Genomic DNA, 22,557 nt, shown 5'->3' on the forward strand with positions numbered 1-22,557 from the left:
ATTGGTTCAAGAGAAACGGCGCATGACGCTGCTTGGCACCTTCACATGTGGGTCGTGTAGGGTGATTGAGCTGGACTTCAATTTACCCTGTAGTGTGCAGACTATGACTTCTGGTGCTCTTTTATATGGTATCAATTCGGACCACCGCGGCGGGTATTGATGCGCTACCTTCAGCTGACTAGCTGTTTGTGTGTGCAGCACGTCAATATCAAGATACGAAACCCGATTGCCTTCAGGTGACTGTTCGAACCACCCGATATTCGAAGCTCTGTATAGCTCTCACGTGAATCTAATTCCTGAAGCTGACAAATTTCCCTTCCTCTGATGTACATGCATGTGCATCCTGTTTTGCCGGGTCTGCAGTATCTCGGCAGGGTCGACAAAAAGTTGATGTGTGATGCCGCCTAGTGGCGGAGCCTCAAGATCCTACCAAGCTGAGTCTGCGGCACAACGCTCCTTCCTCCATACGATGCACACGCTATGATGATGAGTGAAATATCCCACCTCTAGTGAAGGCTAACTTCTATTCTGTATCTCTATCTCGGTCCATGTAACTCGTCGTAAAATTGTCGCGAGAGCGAGGTCGTGACGGCCAGCTGCCTCGCGATGGTGGAACGGCTCCTGCAGCTTTCAGCCCCCACGGCTTGTTGCCTAGCCTTGCCACCTCTCAGCCGCTCTTACGATGCTGCGCTACAATCTTCCTCAGGCAAATTTTACATTACTAGCAATACTTACGGTCGCTTCAATGACTGTTCTCGCACATAACACACCATCGTCAGCCAAAGACTTCGCACGGGATCCAACGACAACATGCGCTTACTCCGTGCGATTGATATGACCTTTCACCAGTTCGAGGGCTCTTCCATACCACCATATGCTATCCTCTCGCATCGTTGGGAGGGTGAAGAGATCACCTATCAAGAGATGAGCGATCGGGCGCCTACCACAGGAACAAGGTTCCGATTTGCCAATGAGCAGGAGATCAAGATCCGGATCGCCGCCACAGAAAGAAAGAGTGGGTTCCAAAAGATACAGAAGTGTTGCGAACAGGCGTTGGAAGATATGATAGCGTACGTGTGGGTGGACACATGCTGTATCGACAAATCCTCGAGCGCAGAATTGTCCGAGGCCATCAACTCAATGTATGCTTGGTATCAACGGTCTGTAGTTTGTTACGCCTACTTAGCCGACGTACATACCTGGCCTACATACAAAAGAGAAGATGCCAATGGGGCCTGGGCCGGAACAGTTGATGTCTGGGACTACCTGGGTGGGAATGGAGGTGCACTAAGGGGTCCCTGGAAAACCCCAGGGGAAGATGTTGCTCTGCAGCGATTAGACCCCATTGCACGTGTCGTGAACAGCAACTGGTGGACACGAGGATGGACGCTGCAAGAGCTGATAGCCCCATCTGAGATCGTTTTCTATGCCAATAATTCTACCGGTTGGAGTAAGATTGGCGACAGACATACTTTGCTTGATTTGGTAGCGAAAAGAACAGGCATCGAACATCGCATACTACTCGGTGGGAACGTCATGCAGTGTAGTGTTGCACAGCGCATGTCTTGGGCTTCTGAACGGGAGACAACCAGGATAGAGGACTTAGCGTACTGCCTGCTAGGACTTTTCGGTGTCAACATGCCGCTGCTATATGGAGAAGGTAGCAAGGCGTTTCTCCGCCTCCAGGTAGGATGGCCATACCTTTGGCTCTTCATCGTCTCCCGCTCACTTCTCACAGGAAGAGATCATGAAAAATTCAGATGACCAAACTCTCTTTGCGTGGGGATTGGGCTTACAAAATACTGGGGACCATCTCTGTGGGCCTTTAGCTACACACCCGTGCAAGTTTCGAGGGGCCAGCAATTTGATGCCTATTTTTGACGACGATCTCCAGAGTCCGTACTCAATGACGAACAAAGGCTTAAGGATCGAGCTTCCGATCGTTCATCAGGATGAAGGCCCCGATGCATTAGCTATTTTACATTGCGGAACCTACAACACACGGTGTGTTCTACCCGTTTCACGCCTTGGGCCACCAGGAACGAATCGTTATGCCCGCAAATCTTGCTCCATTGGACCTGAGATGGCTAGAGAAGGGGAGGGCCGCACACCCACAGTTGTTTTCATGGTTCAAGAGCCTAGCACCAAAGTAGAAAAGCGACGGCCTCTCCGGGTAGTCATTGGTGAAGGCATTCGATTGTTATTCAATGGAGCCTACTGTAGTGACTACTGCGGTCATGAACCAAGTACGGCCGTTGTATCAGCGTACCAATTCCCTGTCAGGTGTCGGCGAGGGGCGGTGCTACTGAACAAGGACTACTACTCTAATCTACTGATACTGTTCAACATCGAGCTGCAGCATGTCGGGCGATACGCGTGCAAAATCATTTATGCAGGAGACGATAAAGATAACCTTACTGTCGAGCAAGAGAGAATCCATGACATGGCGTATATAGTGCGAGATATCGATTCACAGAAACAAGTCTCATGGGCCCTCAATGGTGGACCATGGATAGGAAACACGTTGGCTAGCGAGATCAAAGAAGAGCCCAGCTGGAGTCTAAATCACAGCGGCTCCGGTCCACCAAACAATCGGACTAGCTTCGTTGACTTATCACTAAGCCGTAGGATCTTGGCAAAGTTCGCGCCATACGATGAACTCGATAGCAGGGACGATGGTAATCTGGTGCTTCACCTCGATCTCTTGGATCAATCGGAAGGCCCACAGGAGCTATATGAGCTGGAGTAAAAATCACGTCATGGGGAAAGACATTGCAAGCGGGATAATAAGGATGTTGAAATCGGCACTGGATGCAGAACGGTGGGCTGCATATATAGTTCAATGCAGTGAGTGATGAGAGATGTCTGGCTTTTTCTTACCAAGTTATTGCATACACGGACAAGGTGAATGGCTTGAACATAGCCTACGAACAACTGTGTCCTACCCATGCAGGTACTGCCACATCTTTCACTGCGCCTTAGTCACTTGATACACATGTATCTTCCCGGATGTAGCCGCAAAAGGCATCGCATATATTAGAACGAAGTCATGGTATATTCACTGAAACTTATGCGCAACGACCGTTGCCGAGAAAACGGCGTTCTGAATAGTTCTCCAAGAGGGGTTGGATGACTATGTAATTGCAATATATGGTAGATCGAAGAAACTGATACGACAGTGTTCCGACGCATCATCAGACCATACGAGTCGAAGGACTGCGTGATACTCACACTGATCGATGACCGAAGACTCCCTTCGAAATCAGATACTGGAGATGGCTCTTTTCGTCTAGTGCACTGCAGAGAGCTATCTGCACCATCTCCACTACGCTGGTCGCTTGAGACATATCTTCTACCTTGTCCACGCTATACATGATTTTACTGCTAGATAGCGCCCACACCGCCTTCTTCCTGCACCGCCCCGCTGCACTACAACGTTTCTGACCCGAGCACCGCTCCAAAGCTATCGGCTCTTTCCCCAGACACAAACCGCATAACGCCCCATCGCATCAAGCTTGCGTCAACACCACGTGTCTCTTGCGCCGTGCTTGCGTGTACAGCTCGATAGATCGTACGTTCTTTACATGCGGCCAAATAGGACACATATGGAGACGTGCTCAGATCTTCTCCAGTGCGCTCGGCTTCACAACAACACATTCGCCCCTTCGCGGCGTATTAGTAATGACGATCGGCTGCAAGTCAGCGCAGTCAGGTCACTCGACCTCAACGCCGCTCAGATCTGTGCTCTTTGCGGCTCTTCGGTCGGCAAGTTCAGCCGGTATACTTACGGGGCAGCTTCGTAGGGACTCTGTGCGCCCCATCGGCAAGGTCAACCGATACACTTGCAGAACAGCTTCGCACCCTTTCGGCTTCAGCCGGTACAGATATAGAGTAGCTTCGCGGAATCTCTTCGCGACTCTTCGGCATATTGAACCGATAAACTTCCTTCGCAAGAACTCTTCGCAACACTTCGGCAAGGTCAAGCGATACCCCTTACGGGGCAGCTTCGCAGGAACTTCCTCGCGATCCACATGTTGCGCTGCGTACTTTGTGTAACCTGGAGTGACCTAGTCGATGGATTCACGAGGCCACCCGCTCCTTCTCTTTCTCGGCGAGCGCACGCATTTGGCGATAGCTGACAGCCTCACATTCGCACACCGCATGGTCGTCGCATCGCGTAGGCAACAAGGGCGCTGGCGCTGGCGCGAAGGAGTCGTGCGCGCAAGGATGATGATGGAAAAATGACAAAGGAGAAGACAGCCCTACATCGACGATGGAGATCGTGTTGTCTCGATGAACTACTCACCATTACCATTGCAAGCTTACCAGGCATCCTCCATGTAGACAACAGCTTCATTGTCGCCCGAACAACCGCATGATTCATCTGCGCCCCTTGGGCAGCGTCTGTACCTGAGCGCGCACGCAACCAGGTCAACCCCAGCTTTTCCAGAATCCTCGGTCGTTGCTCATGCACGTTGTGTGCCTGATGTTGGCAAGGAGGTTCCCAGCAGCGACAGAATCACGTGGCCCGGCCATTCCTGCCTGAAAAGGACCTACTACACACGTGCCTATAACAACCATAATATGATCCTTAGAAAGGCGGTGACGTGGTGCATCCCAGTCGCATGAACGCCGCACAAGCACGGCACGAAGATGAAAGGGTAGAGCCTGGGAATCCTTCGGTCTGATCATCAATCACGTTGCAAACAAGCATCATGCCGGTAAAAGTTCTCTACGCGAGATGTACGTGAACCATGGGACAACACGAAACAGTCTTGCGCGATATGCGCGATTCTAGTTCCCGCAAGCCAGCCAAACTCAATCGCTGGTCGTCGCTCAATGGCGAAACTCTCTTTTCGGCGATATCGTTATTTGGTAGCGAGAGTGGTAGTGAGGCGATCCCGAACGGTGGATGCCCAACGCTGTCCCTAGCATCAGGTTCCGGAACGAGTCGCAAGGAGAATACGAAGGTGATCCGGCGATGGCGGCATGGCGCAATGGTACTTTCCACGAGTCGGCCCTTGAGTGTGATCACTGTTTTCTGACTCAAACGTTGTTCCGGGAAGAGAGAGTGAGTGTGCTGAGTTGGACGATGCGGGCGCGCAGGGACGAGCCTTGATGTTGGCTAGAAGCTGGGATCATCCCATCTCTGATCGTCCGCACGGTCATATCACACCCCAAGAAGCCTTAGTCCCGGAGCATTAGCCCGCCTGGCGCTAGAATGCGGTTCGTGTGCTTTGGGATGCGAACGGGCAAAGGGTGGGCGTGGGCGTTCGCGCGACGCGGAAATTGGGCGATCACAGCTGTCAGGCTGGGTGTCCTGGGTGCAGCTATGACTCTGGCAGCATGCTGGTACACTGTGGATGCTCCGACGGTTTGGCCTGCGCAAAGACTGGTATTAATGTCCGAGATAACTGCTATCGGCTTGGGGCTCGTTGCGGGATACGGTGCTTGCTGATACTCACCGCCACGTGCTGCCAGCACGAATGCGACACAGATACCCACAATAGCACCGCCGTTGTTGGCATAGCTGCCATAGCTGTCGGCACTTGGGATTCTCACAAAGACGGCGCAGACGGCTGTCGATCGCGGTTCTTTAGGCAAATCTTCGCGTCTTACCATGACAGTGGCATCACCTGCTCTCTCTGTCGGAAATTTCGGACGAAGCTCGCGGTGATGAGAGGGGGTCCTGGTCGACGGCAGGATGCGAGTCCAAGGTCCCTGCTTGACTGCCTTGTCATGAGTAGCGGAGAGGAGGAGGGGCAACGGTCGGTGTTATGGATAATTCCGTGCAAACCTCCTTCTCGAAGGTCTGGCGCGCAGGGATCATGGCTGATAGTTTAGAGTGCTATTCGCAAGGCCGCGTAGGGCGGCAGTAGCAACAATCTCGCAACAATTTCGCAGGCAAATCGCCCAGCCATGATAATCTAGGGAAAGATTGCCTGGAGCAAGATTGCGTGCATCCGATGATAGAGCGCTCTGACCTGCACAGCTGCAGAAGTAGGTGTTGGAGGTTCTGCGTGGTGGTGTTATTTCGAAAACGTCGTCATCCCACCTGGGCACCATGGACCGTCGCGCGTTTGGTTCCGACGCAAAGGTTCGTTGATTGGTGATGGTGCTGATTAGAGGCAACGCTGAGTGGCTGTCATTACGAAGGTACCCCTCCCTCGGTACCTTCAATACTTGACTGCACCAGTCGTGACGGCAAAATGGTACGATACGTTCCCTTGATCGCCGCTGGGCGTGCGCATCGGTTCTTGGTTGTCGGAATTGATAGACGCATGGTGACAACATATGTTGGCGCACTGTTTTCTGTAAGCGGATGCGCGCAGCAACAGGATTCTTGTGTGGCTGGGGGAATCGTAGGCGTAGGCATAGGCTTTGTGCTAGAAGGCTGCTTGGAGTCTCCCCTGCCGTCGCCGTATGGCCCGTATTGCCAGGCTCATCAATCTTCTCGTTCTGGATGCGCCATGATTGCAAGCGAGATGGAACTAGAACCTGAGACACTTGCGCAAAACCAAGATGATGCGCAGATCTTTCGCGAGCACGATCCAAGGGCTTGAAGGGGCGCTCCGATCCACCTGCACCAACAACCCGATTGGCAGGAACCGTGTGCCAGCTCGAATCAAGGGAACTGCTGACGAGGCGACGCTCCTTCATCTCCATCCCGCGATTGCTTTTTGTAGTCTTGTTCAGCGGCCGTCTTCGCTAAACTTTATCACACCTCCGGCAAGTAGTACACTCTCCGTCATCAATGCGCACGAGAGCTTGGAATTGCTTGTTGAGTTTCAGGGCCTCGACCGAGGGGATTGCTTTTCGCCGTTCTGTGGGGAGACAATGCGTGGCGGCGCTCTGTGCGGTGTCGTGTCCGTTGCAAAGGATTCAAAGGATTCCTCCTCCGCCAAACGGATAGACGAGTGGACAGGGGTCTGGAATCAGACCATTTGTTTTCCTTTTGACGGCAGCCAGTGAGCCACACGCAACCGACCTCACTCAATGTTGACGTCGGCCCCTGGGTGGAGAGCCCGCATGACGAGTTTGGTGAACGAGCCGTTACCGTTACGATTGGCGCCGCAATGCTGGTTTCAGTATTATTGAAAGCACGACTTTGTTATTCCGTGATATCCCACATGGTTTGATGAGAGACCCGGGGTTCGGAGAATAGTTAAGTGACGATCGTCACTCAAAGCTCATGCGTTCATGTGCTGGAACGCCTGCGGGAGGATGGGGCCAGACTATGTTGGCAAGCCACATGCGATCCCGAATAACCGCTGTATGCTGCAGCCGAACATCGGACCTGCGCTGGGCGTTGTTGAGGTCATGCCATTGAGCTCTGAACAAACGGCTCAGTATAGAAGAAGCAGCAGCATGCAAGCATAAGCGACGTTTGGCAACCACGTTTAGAGTAGAATGCGGACTTTTGCATTACGGAGAAATTTGTTCCCTAAAAATCAGTCGATAATCGGAGAGGACATGGCCTGGCTCAGAGTCAGTGGCACAGTATCGCCTCCACGTCTCCTAACTGACGGCGCATGACAGTTGACTCCGTGTACACCTTCAGCGCACTCACTTCGTTCCAGAGTGGGATTCACTGATCGACACGGTAATGGACTCGGGAAGACGTGCCTCTGAGCGAATGCATATTTTTATCCATATAGACCGTGGCGAGGCGGAATGGTTCGATAGTCCGGACTTGGCTTCATGGACAACCGTTTTGGGGTCCACAGATGTCGTTTACAGAACGATATGACCTATCCGGGAAAGAGTGGACGGGTAAATGTCTCCTTGAACTTGAGCCCTGATCATAATGCAGTGCAATAAGCATCCAACGTAAGATTGACACGGGAGATGCCCCAGTGACTCCAACGATCTGCAGGAATCCAGAAAATCGTTATGACTGCTCGAATATAGTCCAGGAACATGCGGTAATCCCGGAGATGTATCAACTACCGTGGGTCTTGCCGGGTTGGAAGCGTGGGCAAGCAGCTTGGAAGTGATGGCGACCGATGGCGACTGCCTCTCGCATACGGATTAATTGTTACGCGAAGACAACGACATGGATAACCCGTCAGGAACGATCTATGCGCGCTCGACGTGTCGTAAGTGTCAAGTGTGGCTCTGACGTGTCCGGTTTCCACTAGGTTTAGAAGGCGACTGACATGCAATGCGAAACATCGTTTCGCTCAATGAATCCACAACAACACAGGCAATAGCATGAAAGTAACTGGATTTCGTAGACAGTATTGATTTGATCGGTTTTGGCGCATGGTGGAGCATTGAATTCGCTCATGCAGGATCCCTACTATAATACAAGAAAATAAGGGCGGCTTGTTGGACTAATGCCATGCGCCTTGATGCGATAGCAAACAGCTGACCGGACTAGAAACTAAAGTTGACTGAAGGTAGCGTACATTATCGCAGTAGTAGCGATATAGGATATCGTTGGTGACACGAGAAAGAAACTCCGGTGAAATGCATGACAAGATGGGAAGCGCCCGAAACGCCGATGCGTGAAAGTGGTATCGTTGGCAAGATGCGGCTGAACAAAGCATTTCGTGGGTGGGACCACTACATGGTAGGTCGAGGCTTGTCAGGCCGATTGCGTGAGACAGTTGGTGAGGGCTCTTAGCTCGTTATGTCGTCAGGGTGGTACTGGAAGCCGCGTGGCAACCTCGCTCGTGTCGCTTCATGTTGCTGCGCACGCTGAACGCTTTGCCACATCCAGGCTGCGGGCACTTGTAGGGCTTCTCGCCTGTGTGACTGTGACTGTGGATGCGCAGGCTGCTTGGCCGCGAGAAGGCCTTGTTGCAAGTCGAGCAGATGTACCGATCCTGAGACTGGGGAAACTGAGACTGGCTAGAGGTGCTAATGTAGTGGTGGTGTTGCCATGGGTTGGAGCCGTTCGAAGCCGGGCTGGGCACAGGAGCCGGCAGGGGTATCGAGTGTGGCTGGAAGTTGGAAGGAAGCGGGCGCTGCGCATACATGGCAGTGCTGTTGTAAGAGTGCTGCTCAGGCGAGTAGAATGAAGTTGTAGAGGCAGCGCCTGGTGATGACTGATACGGCGACTGGCCATAGATGGAGGTACTGTAGGGAGACATGGAGTGCGACTGCAGCGAATCGCGCTTCATTGGAGGCATCGATGAGAAGGACTGGCGCTGCTGGTGCGGCTCCATGTTGTTGAGCGAGCCGCCGACGAAGTAGGGCGCGGATGCAGCAGAGTGGTTTGATGCAGCGGAGGGAGACTGGGTACCGTCGTGTGCCACGTCTGGGTGCATTGGCGGTGTCGGAGGCAGTGTCATCCTGGGGTTGCTCGGCGCAGGCACTTGAGCGTAGACGGTTTGTGACGGTTGCTGCATGGCTCCTGCCCCTCCCTGCTGTGCTTGCCTTAGTTGCGGCGATGACGACTGGCGGTGCTGTGACTGAGGACTTTGGGAAGCTGCGATGAGTCAGTATGGAAGTGAGAGAAGGTGCAGTGGTTGGCGCCTACCAGTCTCGGAAGCAGCCTTGTCGTTCCCAGCAAACTCGAGGAGACTTGAGATAGAAGGCAGTGAAGGCTTCTTCTCCTCTGCTGGTGGTGAGGGCGGCGATTGCGGCCGTTGCTGCTGCTGTTGTGGTTGATGTGTGTATTGTTGGTGTTGATGTTGCTGCTGTTGTTGCTGGCGGTACTGCTGCTCGACCTGAGGTTGAGATGGAGTATGCACGGGATATGAGGAGGCGGCAACACCCGACATGGGGAAGGCGCGAGGTTGCGACTGCTGGAAGTAGGCCGGGTGCTGGAACGACTCGCGCTCCCTAACGCTGCCGTGTACCATACTGGCGAGATGCATTGCCATGGAGGAGGTGGTTGTCACGGGTCACAGCAGTGGCTGCGTAACAAGAGAGAGAGGAGTGGGTGAAGGGAGTTGGATGATGACGAGATGGAGAGTAGTCAAGGCGACGGGTACAAGCAGATGTAGAGCCAGGAATTCGGGCCTGCAGCATTCAAGTACGGTGTCGAGGGGATTGGCGAGATTCAGCACGAAGCCCGTTCGCACCGTAGCGTCGTCAGTGGGCCTGTCGTTCCCTGTCCAAATTGCGTTTGAGCGGGCGATGAGGCGGCGGACCGTTGTCAAAAAGCCCACGTCCCACTCGAGTTAGCCCGAGACGCTCAGTCCCTTGCAACGGCAATGCAGATGACAGACGGACGAGGTTTAGAGTGAAGATGTGCACGCCCCGTAGTAATGCCTTGGCCGAGCGATCCGCCCACGCATCCCAGACGTGCCAATCGACGCTGCACCGGCGCAACAGCGCTTTTGGGACAGCCACGGCAGGGGCCCTGGCCGCGGTGCTAGGACAGGCCACTCTGCACTGCAGATCGACCGTTCCAGGAGATACCTGAGGAGAATCCTCGTGGGCTTGTCGGAAGCAAGTAAGCTGCAGAGCCGCTGGGATCGAGTGAATGCCCGCGACGTTCCCAACGGGGCGGAACAACCCTCGCCGATTCCTCTCACGCTGCTGCCGCCAGATGACGACTCAGGCCGCACGTCGCCGACTGCTGCGTCCTGCCAGCTGGCCTCCAACGGCGCTTGGGTTGACGATGCAAAGGGTCCTGGCTGCACGGGCGCCGGGGCTGCACCGATCGGTACTCTTGCCAGACTCCAGAGCGCACTGCCGGCGTGCTGTCCAGCAGTCGAGAGATCCACCGCGGCCTGTATCTCTGGGAGCGGCGGCGAGACAATACGGATCGCGCTGACGAAGGATTACGCAGGGGGTGAGGCTTGGGAACGGCTGCGATGCTGGCCTTCGGAAAGAGACAACGATGAGACGTGCGAGTCTCGGTGCTGCGCCTTTGGCACACTTTAAAGAAGCCACCACTGTCCACCCACCTCATGCCGCCCTCGTGAAAGGGCACCGTCGCAAGCCATGGCAGTCAACTAGACGATAGCACCGTATCGTCCCGGGGGCGTTTGGCTCGAGGCAAGTCACTGCGGAAGCGAGCCAAGCGCCTCGCGCAGCAGAAGCTGTCTAGTCCTACCCACCAGGCGATGCCTTGACCATTGTTACGACTGCATTTCCTAAAAATCTGATCCCGCATTAGAGAGGGTCCGCCTGCAGTGATGCACATGGCTGCAGCCGCGCTGGGTGAAGCGAAGCATCGCGCGCGGGATGATTTGCTGGCAATTATTGGAGGCGGTCGACTTTCTGGCACGTCTGGTGGTGCGCGGTCGTACACAGCTGTCTAACCACCGTCACCGCCATGACGGGCGAACTCGACGGGCAGTCACGGGACTGACTCGTCCCAACCTCACTCATTACCTTCTCCAGTACATGTCCCAGCACGCTGCATCGAGAACGCTCACCGCATGTTTGCTTGCTCCAGCTAGCAGGTTAGGCCGTGTGCCAGCGACAGATTGGTTTCAGCAAAAAGGCAAGCGCGGGACGTCAGAACGACGGCTCGACGGCTGTTGCCTCTTTGCAGCGACAGTCTCCGACCCCAGCACGCGACGTCTCTGCGGCGCCGCCAGGGCGGGATGGCGGCGTTATCCCATGTCTTGGCCTCGTTCGTCTGTGGAGGATCTCGTCGAAAGAGGCGGGTCGATCAGCGACAAGCGCATGCAGCTAATCCCGGGGGCCACGTTGGCTGTCACCATCTGCTCACTACTCTAGCCGACCTCCCGCCATCCAACCACGCTGCCCTCTGCCATGCTTAGGAGCGCCTTCGAGAAACAAGCTGCGCGCGAGTGAGATGCCACCGCAGCCTGCCACCGCGTGCTTATGTATCGTCCACCACGAGGCGCCGCAGATCTAGCAACCCAAGCCGAGTGTCTAGTGTCTAGTGCTCAAAAGGAAGACTGCGGTTACCGTGCAATTTCTTTACTGCGTCGTCGTCAGGAGCATGATGCGTTCCGGCGTCGCACAGCATCTTCCCAGTTCGGTGCAACACGACCTCGTGGCTCTTCTCTTCGCTAGAACAATCGAAGCACAAGACTTGCAGGGCTATCGTGTGTACCACCACCGACGCAGACGTGAGCGACCGTGGCATCCCACTCTATTGGTGCTGCCGGTCTAGAGAAATGGGCACAGACGTGACCTCAGGGCTTCCGTTGATGGAATTTGGGAATTTCATCGCTTAGGCCTGCGCGAGTGCCGGGCGTCTTGCACATCACATTACCACCGTCCTGGATACCTCATTCGCAGTCTACATCAGATGTCATGGTGCGCACTTCACAATCTGTCAAATCTGAACAGCTGCACCACCATGCAGAACATAATTTTGATCGATGGCCAGTCTCCAGCAACAAAAACTGCGTATCTGCATGGCAGAATGCGAACGCTGAACAGGGTGCATGATCTCCCGGAAGACCACCACCCAGGGACGCTGCGTCCGGTCTCAGGGAGCGCGGGACTGGCAGGGATACCGATACTTGGACCGCATCATGATCCATCATCAGCGGGAACACGCTTACTGCAAGGAGCCTCCCTAGTGCTTTCCGAGCGATCGTCTCGGCGTTTCATTTTCACGAATCGGCAACCCAGCGGCATGTCACCCACCTTCTTACCCGAAGCTTCCCCGTGTCTTCCAACACCTCTTCCCAAAACCCGACACCGTCCTCAATTTCACAGCATATCGCAGTGCGAACGTGGTTGTATCAGATACCCGCTGCGTTCCATGGGTCAGTGGAAGCAGCTTTGGCCTGGCCCCTGTACGTCGCACCCCCGTCTGCTCCATGCATGACGCTCTCCAGGGTTTCTCCGGCTAAAGCGCCCAAGCTGGATAAGCCCGAAGATTGCAAGGCTGTTCTCATCGTCAGGCGTCTCATTGGCCCTGACCGACAAAAATATTACATCGAACTGCCGGGATTCGTCCAGCGTCCACATCGTGTGATGCTCAGACGAGGGCTATGCGAACTTGCACTTTAAGCCATGACGCAGCCACGCGCTCTCGCTACGAGCAACAACCATGTTCATCATTCCAGACATCACGGAACAACTCACCGTTTATTGTAAAGCGAGCAGCTATAGTTAGTCTGCAGCAGAAACTCTTAGGTGGGTATGTTTTCGGAATGCCTCACCAGAAGATGAAGGCAGAACGTCATGCACGAGCTTTGAGCAACTACCCGGACAACTGGCTCCGCAATCGTCTTCGTTGCATACATCGGTGGGTTTGGTTCGAACTCGTAAGGGTATACCCTGGCAGGTCGACTCCTCTCAGCGCTTACTCGTGTAAATTAGGCAAAGAAATGAGCCCAACCAGAATGAGGCGGAACCGACAGATTGGAGATATCGCGAGATGGCCAGCAGTACCCGGTACGCAGGATTGTTAAGAACACATGGTCTGCTCTGAGCTGCATCGGACACATCTATCGAGCCTTGTTCTTGCACTGCGCTGCAAATTATGACCATCTACTCTTCTTCCGAGCAAATTCGGGTCCAGTCCAGATTCAGAGTTCCTGGAGACACGGAGATTATCTCTCGATACCCTCTAACATGATAAGATTCACCATCCGCGACCCTTCAATCGCGGTGCCATCAATGCAATGGGTCAAACTGGTGCCTACCTACCAGAAGATCACGTCCGATCCTTTGCGCCACTGTTACCGGGGCGCAATTTGCGCTGCAAGAACCCCTTGCGGAGTTGGACGATGTTGGCAATACGGCTAATACGTCGTGTCTGTGGTCAAACAGCACTGCGGTGTGTTTTGAGGCGTCCCCGGGAATCGAGCATACTTTGTCTTCAATCTCCCCAACCTCGTTGCTGTTTTGAATCCGCACACAGGGGTTCGGGTGAAGCAACAACAGCAGCCACCAAGCGGGCCGAATGGGGCAGTAGGGAACCCAAAGAGTCGACGGCGAAAATGAGCGGCCCAGTTGTGTGTCTCGCACCCTGTTCCCTTCCCACCGTTTTGAGCATGTTTTCCGGATCCATTGCGCCACGACAAGGGACCGCGTAGATCATTCCTGATCACCGCGTCGAGGTGGGCTCGGCTGACAGTGAGATTCACCAGGATATCGTGCGGCCAAGTGTCAGATCAGCCGGATCAGAGGGGCTGCCAACCAATGCCGTCTTTGCCGGATCACGGGTGAATTCTATTTCGCCTTCGATCTAACCGTCCATTCGTATGCTATGCACATCGCCGCCGATGAATCCCCATAAGCAAGGTGTTCGGTACGACTTCCATTCATGGCTGCGGCGGTACCTGCCGCGGATATGCCTGCCTCGTCAGAATGACCCTCGTCAGAAGACGGAGAAGCTGATTCAGTATGGAGAACCATATGTCCAGTGCCGCTGTTTCAGCCGTTCAACTTCGAGATCCACTTCTGCAAGACATTCAAGCCATTCACCAGCTAACCATCTCTGGCTCTGCAAAAGCACGACCACATCAAACAAGGCATGTGGAGCTCGCAATGTGAAGCTCATGTAACCTTCGAGCCGGACCAGTTGCGTATCAGCGGCCGCCGATACTCGATAGTGGATTCAAATTGTGGAAAAGCGATATCTTCCAGACATGACTGGATACCTGAGGCTTCTTTTTCTAGGCCCCTGTTCAAGTGACTCGGCCTGACCCACCAACGTCCGCGTCGGCCTGCCTCACTCCCCTGTCATTGCAGAAATCGTTAGCGCACCCTCCTCCGCGTGGCTGACGCTCAGCGAGTTTATTCGTGAACGTTGCGTGACAGGACGTTAGTATCGTTTGGTCGGCGCCATCACAACGCTACCGGCGATACCATGAGATCGCTGCTACTGCTACACGCTCACGGCCTTGCTCACCGTATCCGGTCTACTCCAAGTGTCAGATCTCGAGGAGTCGCATCTAGTGTTACCCCGTTTCTTCCTTATTCAAGCCAGCAATGCGACGGGGTGAGGAGTCAATACGTGACCTGCTGAGAGTCTCCCGCGGCAGCACAAGGCTTGCTTCTGAAAAGTGGTCCGACATCCGCATACGGCCTGTATCCCGCCACATGATTTCCACCACTGGGAATCTTCCTCCCTTCGCAGTGCTCCAGAAGGATCACATAGTCGCGATCGGCGCCGATCTATGCTCAACATGATCCGCAATTATAGCGCCAGGGGGTACTCAAGGAGAGTTTTGTTCACACGGCGGTCGATTCACAGGTGCATAATGAACGCAGGACCAAGCTCACCAGTTTGCCGCTGTCAATGCGCTGGACTCTAGACCTGGTATTATGCTGAAGCAGTGGCCTAAGCCGTTAGTGACCGTTGATGTTGTTTTTTCCGCAACGTCTATCCGAAGGAAGCTCTCTGCGGGACACGAATGCGCAGCCCATCGACGATGTGAAGGAGTCGAAGGATGCACCGCAAGATTAGCCCGAGGGGCCCACGACACGTCAATCACGAACCCACGATCTCCGTTTGAACTTCGGCTTCTAATGACTAGCACACGTGAGACCCGGTCCCGCGGGCAGATCCCAAGTGCTTTCCAATGATTACGGATCAGCCTGTCCGTCTGAGATCGAGTTCGTGTGTCGGCACCCGCGCATATCTCGCATTCGGAAGCCCACCCGCTACATCCCAATCTGCAAAGGTCATCACATGTAAGGGCATAACCGCGCCGGGGTTTTGGATGTCGGGCCCCGCGACAAAGACGAAAAGGTCGCGAAAGGCTTCGCAGTTTGATGACCCAGTGACCCTGTTATTACTGCGAGGCGCTTCAGTGTATGCAGCTGCAACAGTATACTCCGAAGCTACTGCTGCAACTGAATATTGGGTGTGTTGCATTGCATATCGCCGAACAGCGCGCAGCAAACGACACTGCCGTGAGCAAGGGTGGGGCACAAGATCACTGTCACGGTCTGTCGGTCCTTTAACAACGTGAAACTGTCAGCAGATCCACGTTTATCGACCTGGCTGTCGGGAGCCGCACCGCCCAAGTCAAATGTGTACGTGGACATCACTCTATCTAAACCTAATCTCCATCAACTCCGGGTAAGGGCTTTTACGTGTGGTGGCCATGTAATACCGGTCGGGCTTATGCAGCCTGAGGATCATAGCATGGGTCTTTGTCCTTGCTTCCTTTGACCTACCCCATGTTGGTAAGCTCCGTGCAATCTCGATCGCTCAGGAATATGGGTTTTATTTTTCTCTGCCAGACTGCATGCATGCGATACGATCTGCTCCGCAAGCAATGCAGTAAGTTGCTGTGCCGTGCGTGAAAACCGTCGCAGATACATTGGTACTTCGCCGACGACGTTTACCTGCAGCCGAAGGAAGGGGGTGGTATGCGGGCCTAAGTTGAACGAGATGTAACGTACATCGCAATATCTGTTTAGCTTCTTTCTTGGATCATGTCGATACCCGAACCCAGTGCGGGATCTGCCAGCCTGCGTGCTCCAAACTTGATATGCCGCAACGGAGGCAAGTATGACGACATGAACGGGCCCACAACGTCTATCACCAAGGTCCCAGATCAAGACACTCCGAAGCCCCCACTTTCCGATACGTGACCGACATCATACTGGAACAACAACTTGGTCGGAACACGAGGAAGGGGTCTTGGTTACTGTACCAGAAATGCAAGGCAAGCAATATACCTGCCACTGCAATCCTTCTACGTCATTCGTGGGAAAACCACACCCCTGGTAGAAGTAAGAGCACGCACGCATAACTCATTGCACTCCCGCACACATCCTGCAGCCCAGCCAGCCACCCCAGCTTACCCGAGCTCGGAGCCGCCGCAATCCCATCCCTCCCTTCCCTTCCCCCATCACATCACGCACCCTCGCTCTATACCAGGGTAATCTTATCATCTGCATCTCTTACCTCGTATATCCCGCCAATTCGCCAAAAGGCTTGGGTCATAATGGCAGGCCCCCAGTCTACTAACTACTAACTTGGTTCCGGCAGCGGTTCTTCTTTTCTCTCCGCATATGCGCCGTTGATCCGCCCCTTCTGCACTGCTGCTCTCTCCACGCTCGTATGACGTGTGCCATTCTGTGCACCAAGCTCCACGGTACAGTGACGCCGGATGGAAGGGTCTCCGTGGAATAATGCCGCGCCTTATATGTACGCTGTACATTCGCTTGACCTCAACCTCTTCGTTTGTCTGGCGAATCGCTTAGGTGTACACCGTACCATATACTCATCTCGCTCAGTCGCTCACGCGCGCCTTTATGCACACGCGAATGCAAGCTATTCATACACTAAAGCCGCAAGCGAGGACTGCTTTCTCTGTCTAGTCTGCTCGCTATTCGTCTCTCCATCGTCGATTTTCCGTGCGTTCATTTCTGCCACCGGCCAATGAGTCTTCCTGCATTTTATAAGTGAAAGCGACGGTGTGTTCTCGGATTCAAGTGTCAAGGGTAAGCGAAGGATTCTTGATAGTCGCAAGATGATGCCATGCGAGCTTAGCGCGGATCTATGATCTGAGGTGATCGCGCGTGGGTACAAAGATGGGGCTGGCGTTTGCAGAGGGTTGGTCGTGATGGAGGGTGGTGACGTGGTTGCGACGGCTGGGAAGGCAGTGTGTGGCTCGGGTGAAGGGCTGGTGTATGGCTGTGTCGATTCCAGTGCGGTGTGTTATGCCGTATACGAATGGCGGGTCATGACTGTGTGAGGTGTTGCTTACGGGGAATACTCCGCAGTCGATACGCCAATGCGAAGTCGCTTAGGTCAAGTTCACAGCCGATCGTATGTCTCTCGATACATTCTGCGAAGTGTGCGTGTTTGGGCATTTTATGAGACGAATCCATGATCGATGATACAACCTTTCCCGTCTTCATAGAAAGACCACAATATCAAGGAACATCATGTCAGAGGACGAAGTGCGATAGCCATACCTCTTGCGTTATCAACAGAAACCACGGGGACAGCGCTGTTGCCATATGCTATCAAGCTTCCCAGTGTCATGTACATGTTACCACATTCATATCTGACTTTCCCTGGCCACCTGCAATTGCACACAACATTTGTAACAGCGTCACCTGTGCCATGTACCTCATCTCAGTAAGTATTGAGTCATGAGTACACGACATAATACATTCTTTCCTGCCGGCGTCTTACACTCCAAGCTGAGATTTCTTGACTATTGTTATGAATAACGTATGACGAGGACGGCAAAAGCGGGCGCATCAGCGGTAGCGAGATAGGTGAGATAATCACGTCTTCGCTGCTACTCAACATAGTTTTTGGGTTCATACACCTCGCAGAGAGTAGAGAGTATAGCTAAGCAGGGAACAGATAATAGAGCGAATAGCCCAGTTGGCGTACTGTGCCTAGCGGGAATAGCGCTAGTAGAGTCTATCACTGTAACGAGATAATACATTACTAAGATAGATACATTAGGAAAACGAGGAATAATATCTGTAGTCTTTTCTTAGTACGCAGGAAAGCTTTCTTTTTAGCGAAGCTGCCGTCGCAGTCTTGTTAAGTACATTACTAAGTCTTCGATTTCGATTGTTACACGCATTAAACGATTACAACAATTATACTCTACTATCTAATTCTCTAACCTAAGATATAGACAGCTCTATGCCTAGGCTGTTTGCAGACAGTTGATAAATATACATAGAAACGTATCGAGACACTACAACTTAACTACTCTGAATACGAAGAAGTAGCACGCTCGTCCCGAAAGGAAAATCAAAGGTGTCAATGGCAACCTCCAATTGTATGCGTACCTGGTACTGGCGAGCCGTCTCGCTGGGATCAGAAGAGAAGGCAGGTGTGGAGTGTATGTCATCATGCACATATGTGGAGACTGAGCACAGAAGTACAACAATATGAATTGATTGGAAGCCAATGTGCGAACCTTGATCAAGGTTATAATAACCGCTCATACCCGCCTGCTGTGCGTAGCGACCTTACGTGAAGGAGTGTTTCCATCATCAGACTACTCTTCACGACCCCACATGTCCATATCCGGGAACCACTCGAAACCTGGTAAATAACTCTCGAAACCCGGTAACTTACCCACGAAACCAATGCCAAACTGTTGTTCACCATCGAGGACCCGTGTATAGGACTCAAGCATTTCCACGTACGCCTTTGTTTCCGCATTGATGTAACGCACAGGGCCATAATGACGAAGATCGTACCTGGCCACATCCACGTCGCCAAAATCTTTGTCCTTACGGTCGTTGTTCAAGAATAGGGCAGCAGGGCCTTTGCCATCCGGTAGCTCGGTCGCAAGATCGGCTATGAGTTGTTTGACTGGAACTGAAGGCCAGCTCGAAAACACAAGGGAGCCTTCGTTAATGGCCAAGAAGCCTTGAGGATCGCTCACTACCTCAATCGGTTTTGCTAGCGAATGAAGCGTCATGCGGTCGAGGGAGGTGTAAGCAGGGTCTTGCGCAACAATTTTGATGGGATTTTCGAGCGGTATGCCTTCTGCTTCATACAGTTGTTCGAGATCGTAAGCGATAAAAGAAGCAGTAAAATGCTGCACCAACGAGCGAGTTTGCGCAATGTCTGGAGCGTCCAGAGTCCCCAGACCTATACAGACGATGTTGGAGATTCGGGCCGTATGTACGAGCTTTCGAAGGCTATGGTGCAAGATGTCGGGCGCGCCGCTGCGGCGCCAGTACCACCCGTACATGTCCAATAAGAACCATCGAGGAAAAGGGCTGTAGAGATAATGACTATCTGGTAAAGGCTCACCAGGTTTTAGATGCCTAGTGTCGACGCGATCGGGGCGTACTCCTTGACGTTCTCCAGATCCTAGAAAGAGTGGGAGCGCCGGGCGGACGTCATCAGCTTGGAAGATTTCGGCGAGTTCATGGATTCCGGAGTAGAACAAGACAGGAGCTTCACTGTCGGCATGTTAGCGTTAGAATCAGTGTCACCTTGCATGATCACAAGTAGAACATACTCGAAAGAAGAAAACTTTTCCCCTGGGAAGAAGAAAGGCTTGCCATAGCAATCCAACAGTGTAACGTCCTGGCCGCAGCGAGCTCGAGTCAGTTGATCTGCGGCGTTGCGAAGCATGCAACGACTGTAGATCGGGCGGCCTCCAAGGGAATCTCTGAAGGCTTTGATGTCTAGAACTGTATGGGAACCGTTTGTGGATCCAATTCCGATTTCCTCAAGCACATCGGCGAGGGGCTCGTGAGTCTGGGTGGGGAGTGTCTCGTTGGATGACCCCCAGAATTGTTGCGCGCCGATGGGGCACGTATCCCACCACATGGCAGCTGCTGGAGCGGCTGAGAAGTTCATTCCCGATAGTGCAGGCTGCACGCCCCATGTGTTCTCCATTGTTGTTGAGTATCGTAGTGCTAGAAAACTTGGTATCAAGTGAGACGTCGAGAACGATCGAAATGGGTAGTTGAAAACTGTAACGGGCGATCTGCTAGCAATGGTGGAAGTGTGGGACGATGTTGTGCAGGAGTAACGATGTTGACAATGGATGATGGGGATGCACAGTGTAAGAGCCAGCTGGGGATGGAAGTAAACATGACCCGAGCTTGTGAGCAGATGCCTCGTGTACGTATGCCACTGCCACTGCTGCTGACGGTGATGTTAGGAAAGAACAAACCTGTGTCCATGGGCGGCCCTGTAGCTGTCACAACTGATGATAGGGTGATGTAAATCCCTGGAATTCGCAGTGTAGCCGCCTCGACTCGCGATGGAAAAACTTAAGCCACCGAAGCGCATGCGGTGAATGTTCCAAAGGCCACCGGAAATACTTTGGTAGCTATCCGGAGTGTCTTTCAGGTACTTTCCGATCCTTGAACTGCTCTTGCATATCATTCATCAGAAGTGTGGCTTCCGCGCAGCCGATCGAGATATCGTATGCAACCTCCTACATTGAATAGAAGCTGCGAATGAGATGAGGGCATCTTCTCTGGGAGACAATGAGCGAGCGCAACGCGTAAGACACGCGCATTACATCAATGCGATGCTTCTGTGACCGTCGCGAGGCGTGACCCTTGGATCCAGGCTCATCGTAGGTAGCCTGGATAGATTATGTGATCTTGAGCGAAAGCGCGTTGAGCTAAGTTGGGAGGTGCAACCGCTCTTGAGGTGGCTGCTGTGTTGCAGAGTACGCGCGCAAGAACGATGACGCGATAGCGCGGAAATTGACCACTAGCGTCCTTTTCTGTCGCGTCGTCTCCACGTGACGCGTCTCTTACCTAGGTACCCTCCAGCACCTCAGACAAAGGAAAAGCTGAACAGGTGCGCCAAAGTCTCTATTAGAACAAAGACACGAGCTTTAACAGATGCTAAGGCAATTTAGTCTTGTTAGCTTTTTTTCTTCTAGATTTACTTCGTGGAGGTAGCTGTCCACTTCTTCCCTTGGATGGGTGCCAGGGCACCTTCGGGTTCTGCATCGTCATATGGTCGCAAGCCTCATCCAGGCACTCATTAACTGTCGAAGTGATCGAGTAGACTCCTCCAGACACATGTTACCTGTTAGTATCTGTGCAATCGGCCATAGCTTGGACGGTCTCGATTTTCACCTCGGCCTGGGCGTGTGTCGCCACCCGTGTAGCGCCTAGTATCAACGAAGAAGAGGATGCGCCTTTGACTTTCGCTAGACTCTTGGCTTGGTTTGGGCGGGTTATGAAATTTGTACCTTGGTCTGCGAGATGATTGTGATAGCTTTGAGGCGGTTCGCTGGAGTGCTGTTGGATGCTTCACCGCAGTACCGTGGTCGTTGTATCAAACTCGTAACGCGCCCGCTACAACATGAAATACATGATTTGAGCATTCAGCACTCCCAAGGAACATTGTATAAGCCTTTTCCCTTCTTTGTAGCATGGAAGCATCGTAAACTCCAAGCGCAGACCTCAGTATACGTAGTCCCAAAGCGGCCCTTGTATAGTTGTGATTTACCGATACTTAATTGCTTTGTATGTGATGCATCAATCTTGATAATTTTCTAGGCCCCAAAGCAATACGTTGTAACAACAAATGTCAATTTCGTGCTTTCTCTGGCCGTTGCGGATGCTACGAGCGGAATTTATGTCCTCTGATACTCAACCACGGTGTACCCCAATATGGCCTTGACAAGGTATCCAATGCGTAAATGACAGTAGGTAGCGCAGCATCGCTATCTACAGTGGGGAAAAGCAGGCCGAACATTTGAAGTAGATTAGTACTTTGGCCATATTCTGTCCTAGCACGTCTAAATCGTTGTGATGTTTGGAGCGCAAGACACCTATGGACTGGCACATAAGCTGCGACAATCCTCTGCCGCATGTGTACGTTCAGCTGACCACATATGGATTTATTCCAGCCTACAGTCCTGTGTAGCGCTGAGCCTCTGCTTACCAAGATGCAGTTTCTAATGTCGAGATAGCATATACAATGCCTCGTTTCGTGGATAGGGTCTTGTGTACCTGCGGCAGTTATCGTTGCTAGCATCGGCTACAGGTACTTTGTTAGTAAGTCGCTCAATCCTTTTGTTGAGACTTTCGCGCGCTAACGCCGTTAGTGTTTGCGTGCCTTACGCTGCTCCGGCAGTAGTTCTGCAGACAGTGTTCTGGGGTATTAAAAAACGACACTGTGGTACAAGTGATGGATGCGACGAGGAGCAAGGAGCCTGGAAGTACGAACACGCATATGATGCTCGGGATTCAGGGTCTAGTTGTAACTGGGCGAGACGCGTGCGACACCGCAAG

At 53.0% G+C, this 22,557-nt stretch overlaps 2 protein-coding genes across 2 annotated transcripts; both read right to left on the reverse strand.

The window, feature by feature from the left end:
• Window positions 1–8,633: 8,633 nt before the first annotated feature.
• Window positions 8,634–9,827, reverse strand: J4E87_001942 (uncharacterized protein; the record flags this gene model as incomplete). Its single annotated transcript, XM_049373582.1, has 2 exons — window positions 8,634–9,436; window positions 9,488–9,827. The coding sequence occupies 2 exons, from the start codon at window positions 9,825–9,827 to the stop codon at window positions 8,634–8,636; spliced, it is 1,143 nt and encodes a 380-aa protein (XP_049236952.1).
• A 9,000-nt stretch (window positions 9,828–18,827) lies between these two features.
• J4E87_001943 (uncharacterized protein) lies at window positions 18,828–20,188 on the reverse strand (the record flags this gene model as incomplete). Its single annotated transcript, XM_049373583.1, has 3 exons — window positions 18,828–19,429; window positions 19,595–19,746; window positions 19,806–20,188. 3 exons carry the CDS (start codon window positions 20,186–20,188, stop codon window positions 18,828–18,830), a joined length of 1,137 nt encoding a protein of 378 aa, XP_049236953.1.
• Between the last annotated feature and the right edge of the window lie 2,369 nt (window positions 20,189–22,557).

This window comes from Alternaria ethzedia (genome assembly GCF_023757985.1).
Source record: "Alternaria ethzedia strain BMP 0044 chromosome Unknown scaffold_3, whole genome shotgun sequence".
Taxonomy (NCBI): Eukaryota; Fungi; Ascomycota; class Dothideomycetes; order Pleosporales; family Pleosporaceae; genus Alternaria; species Alternaria ethzedia.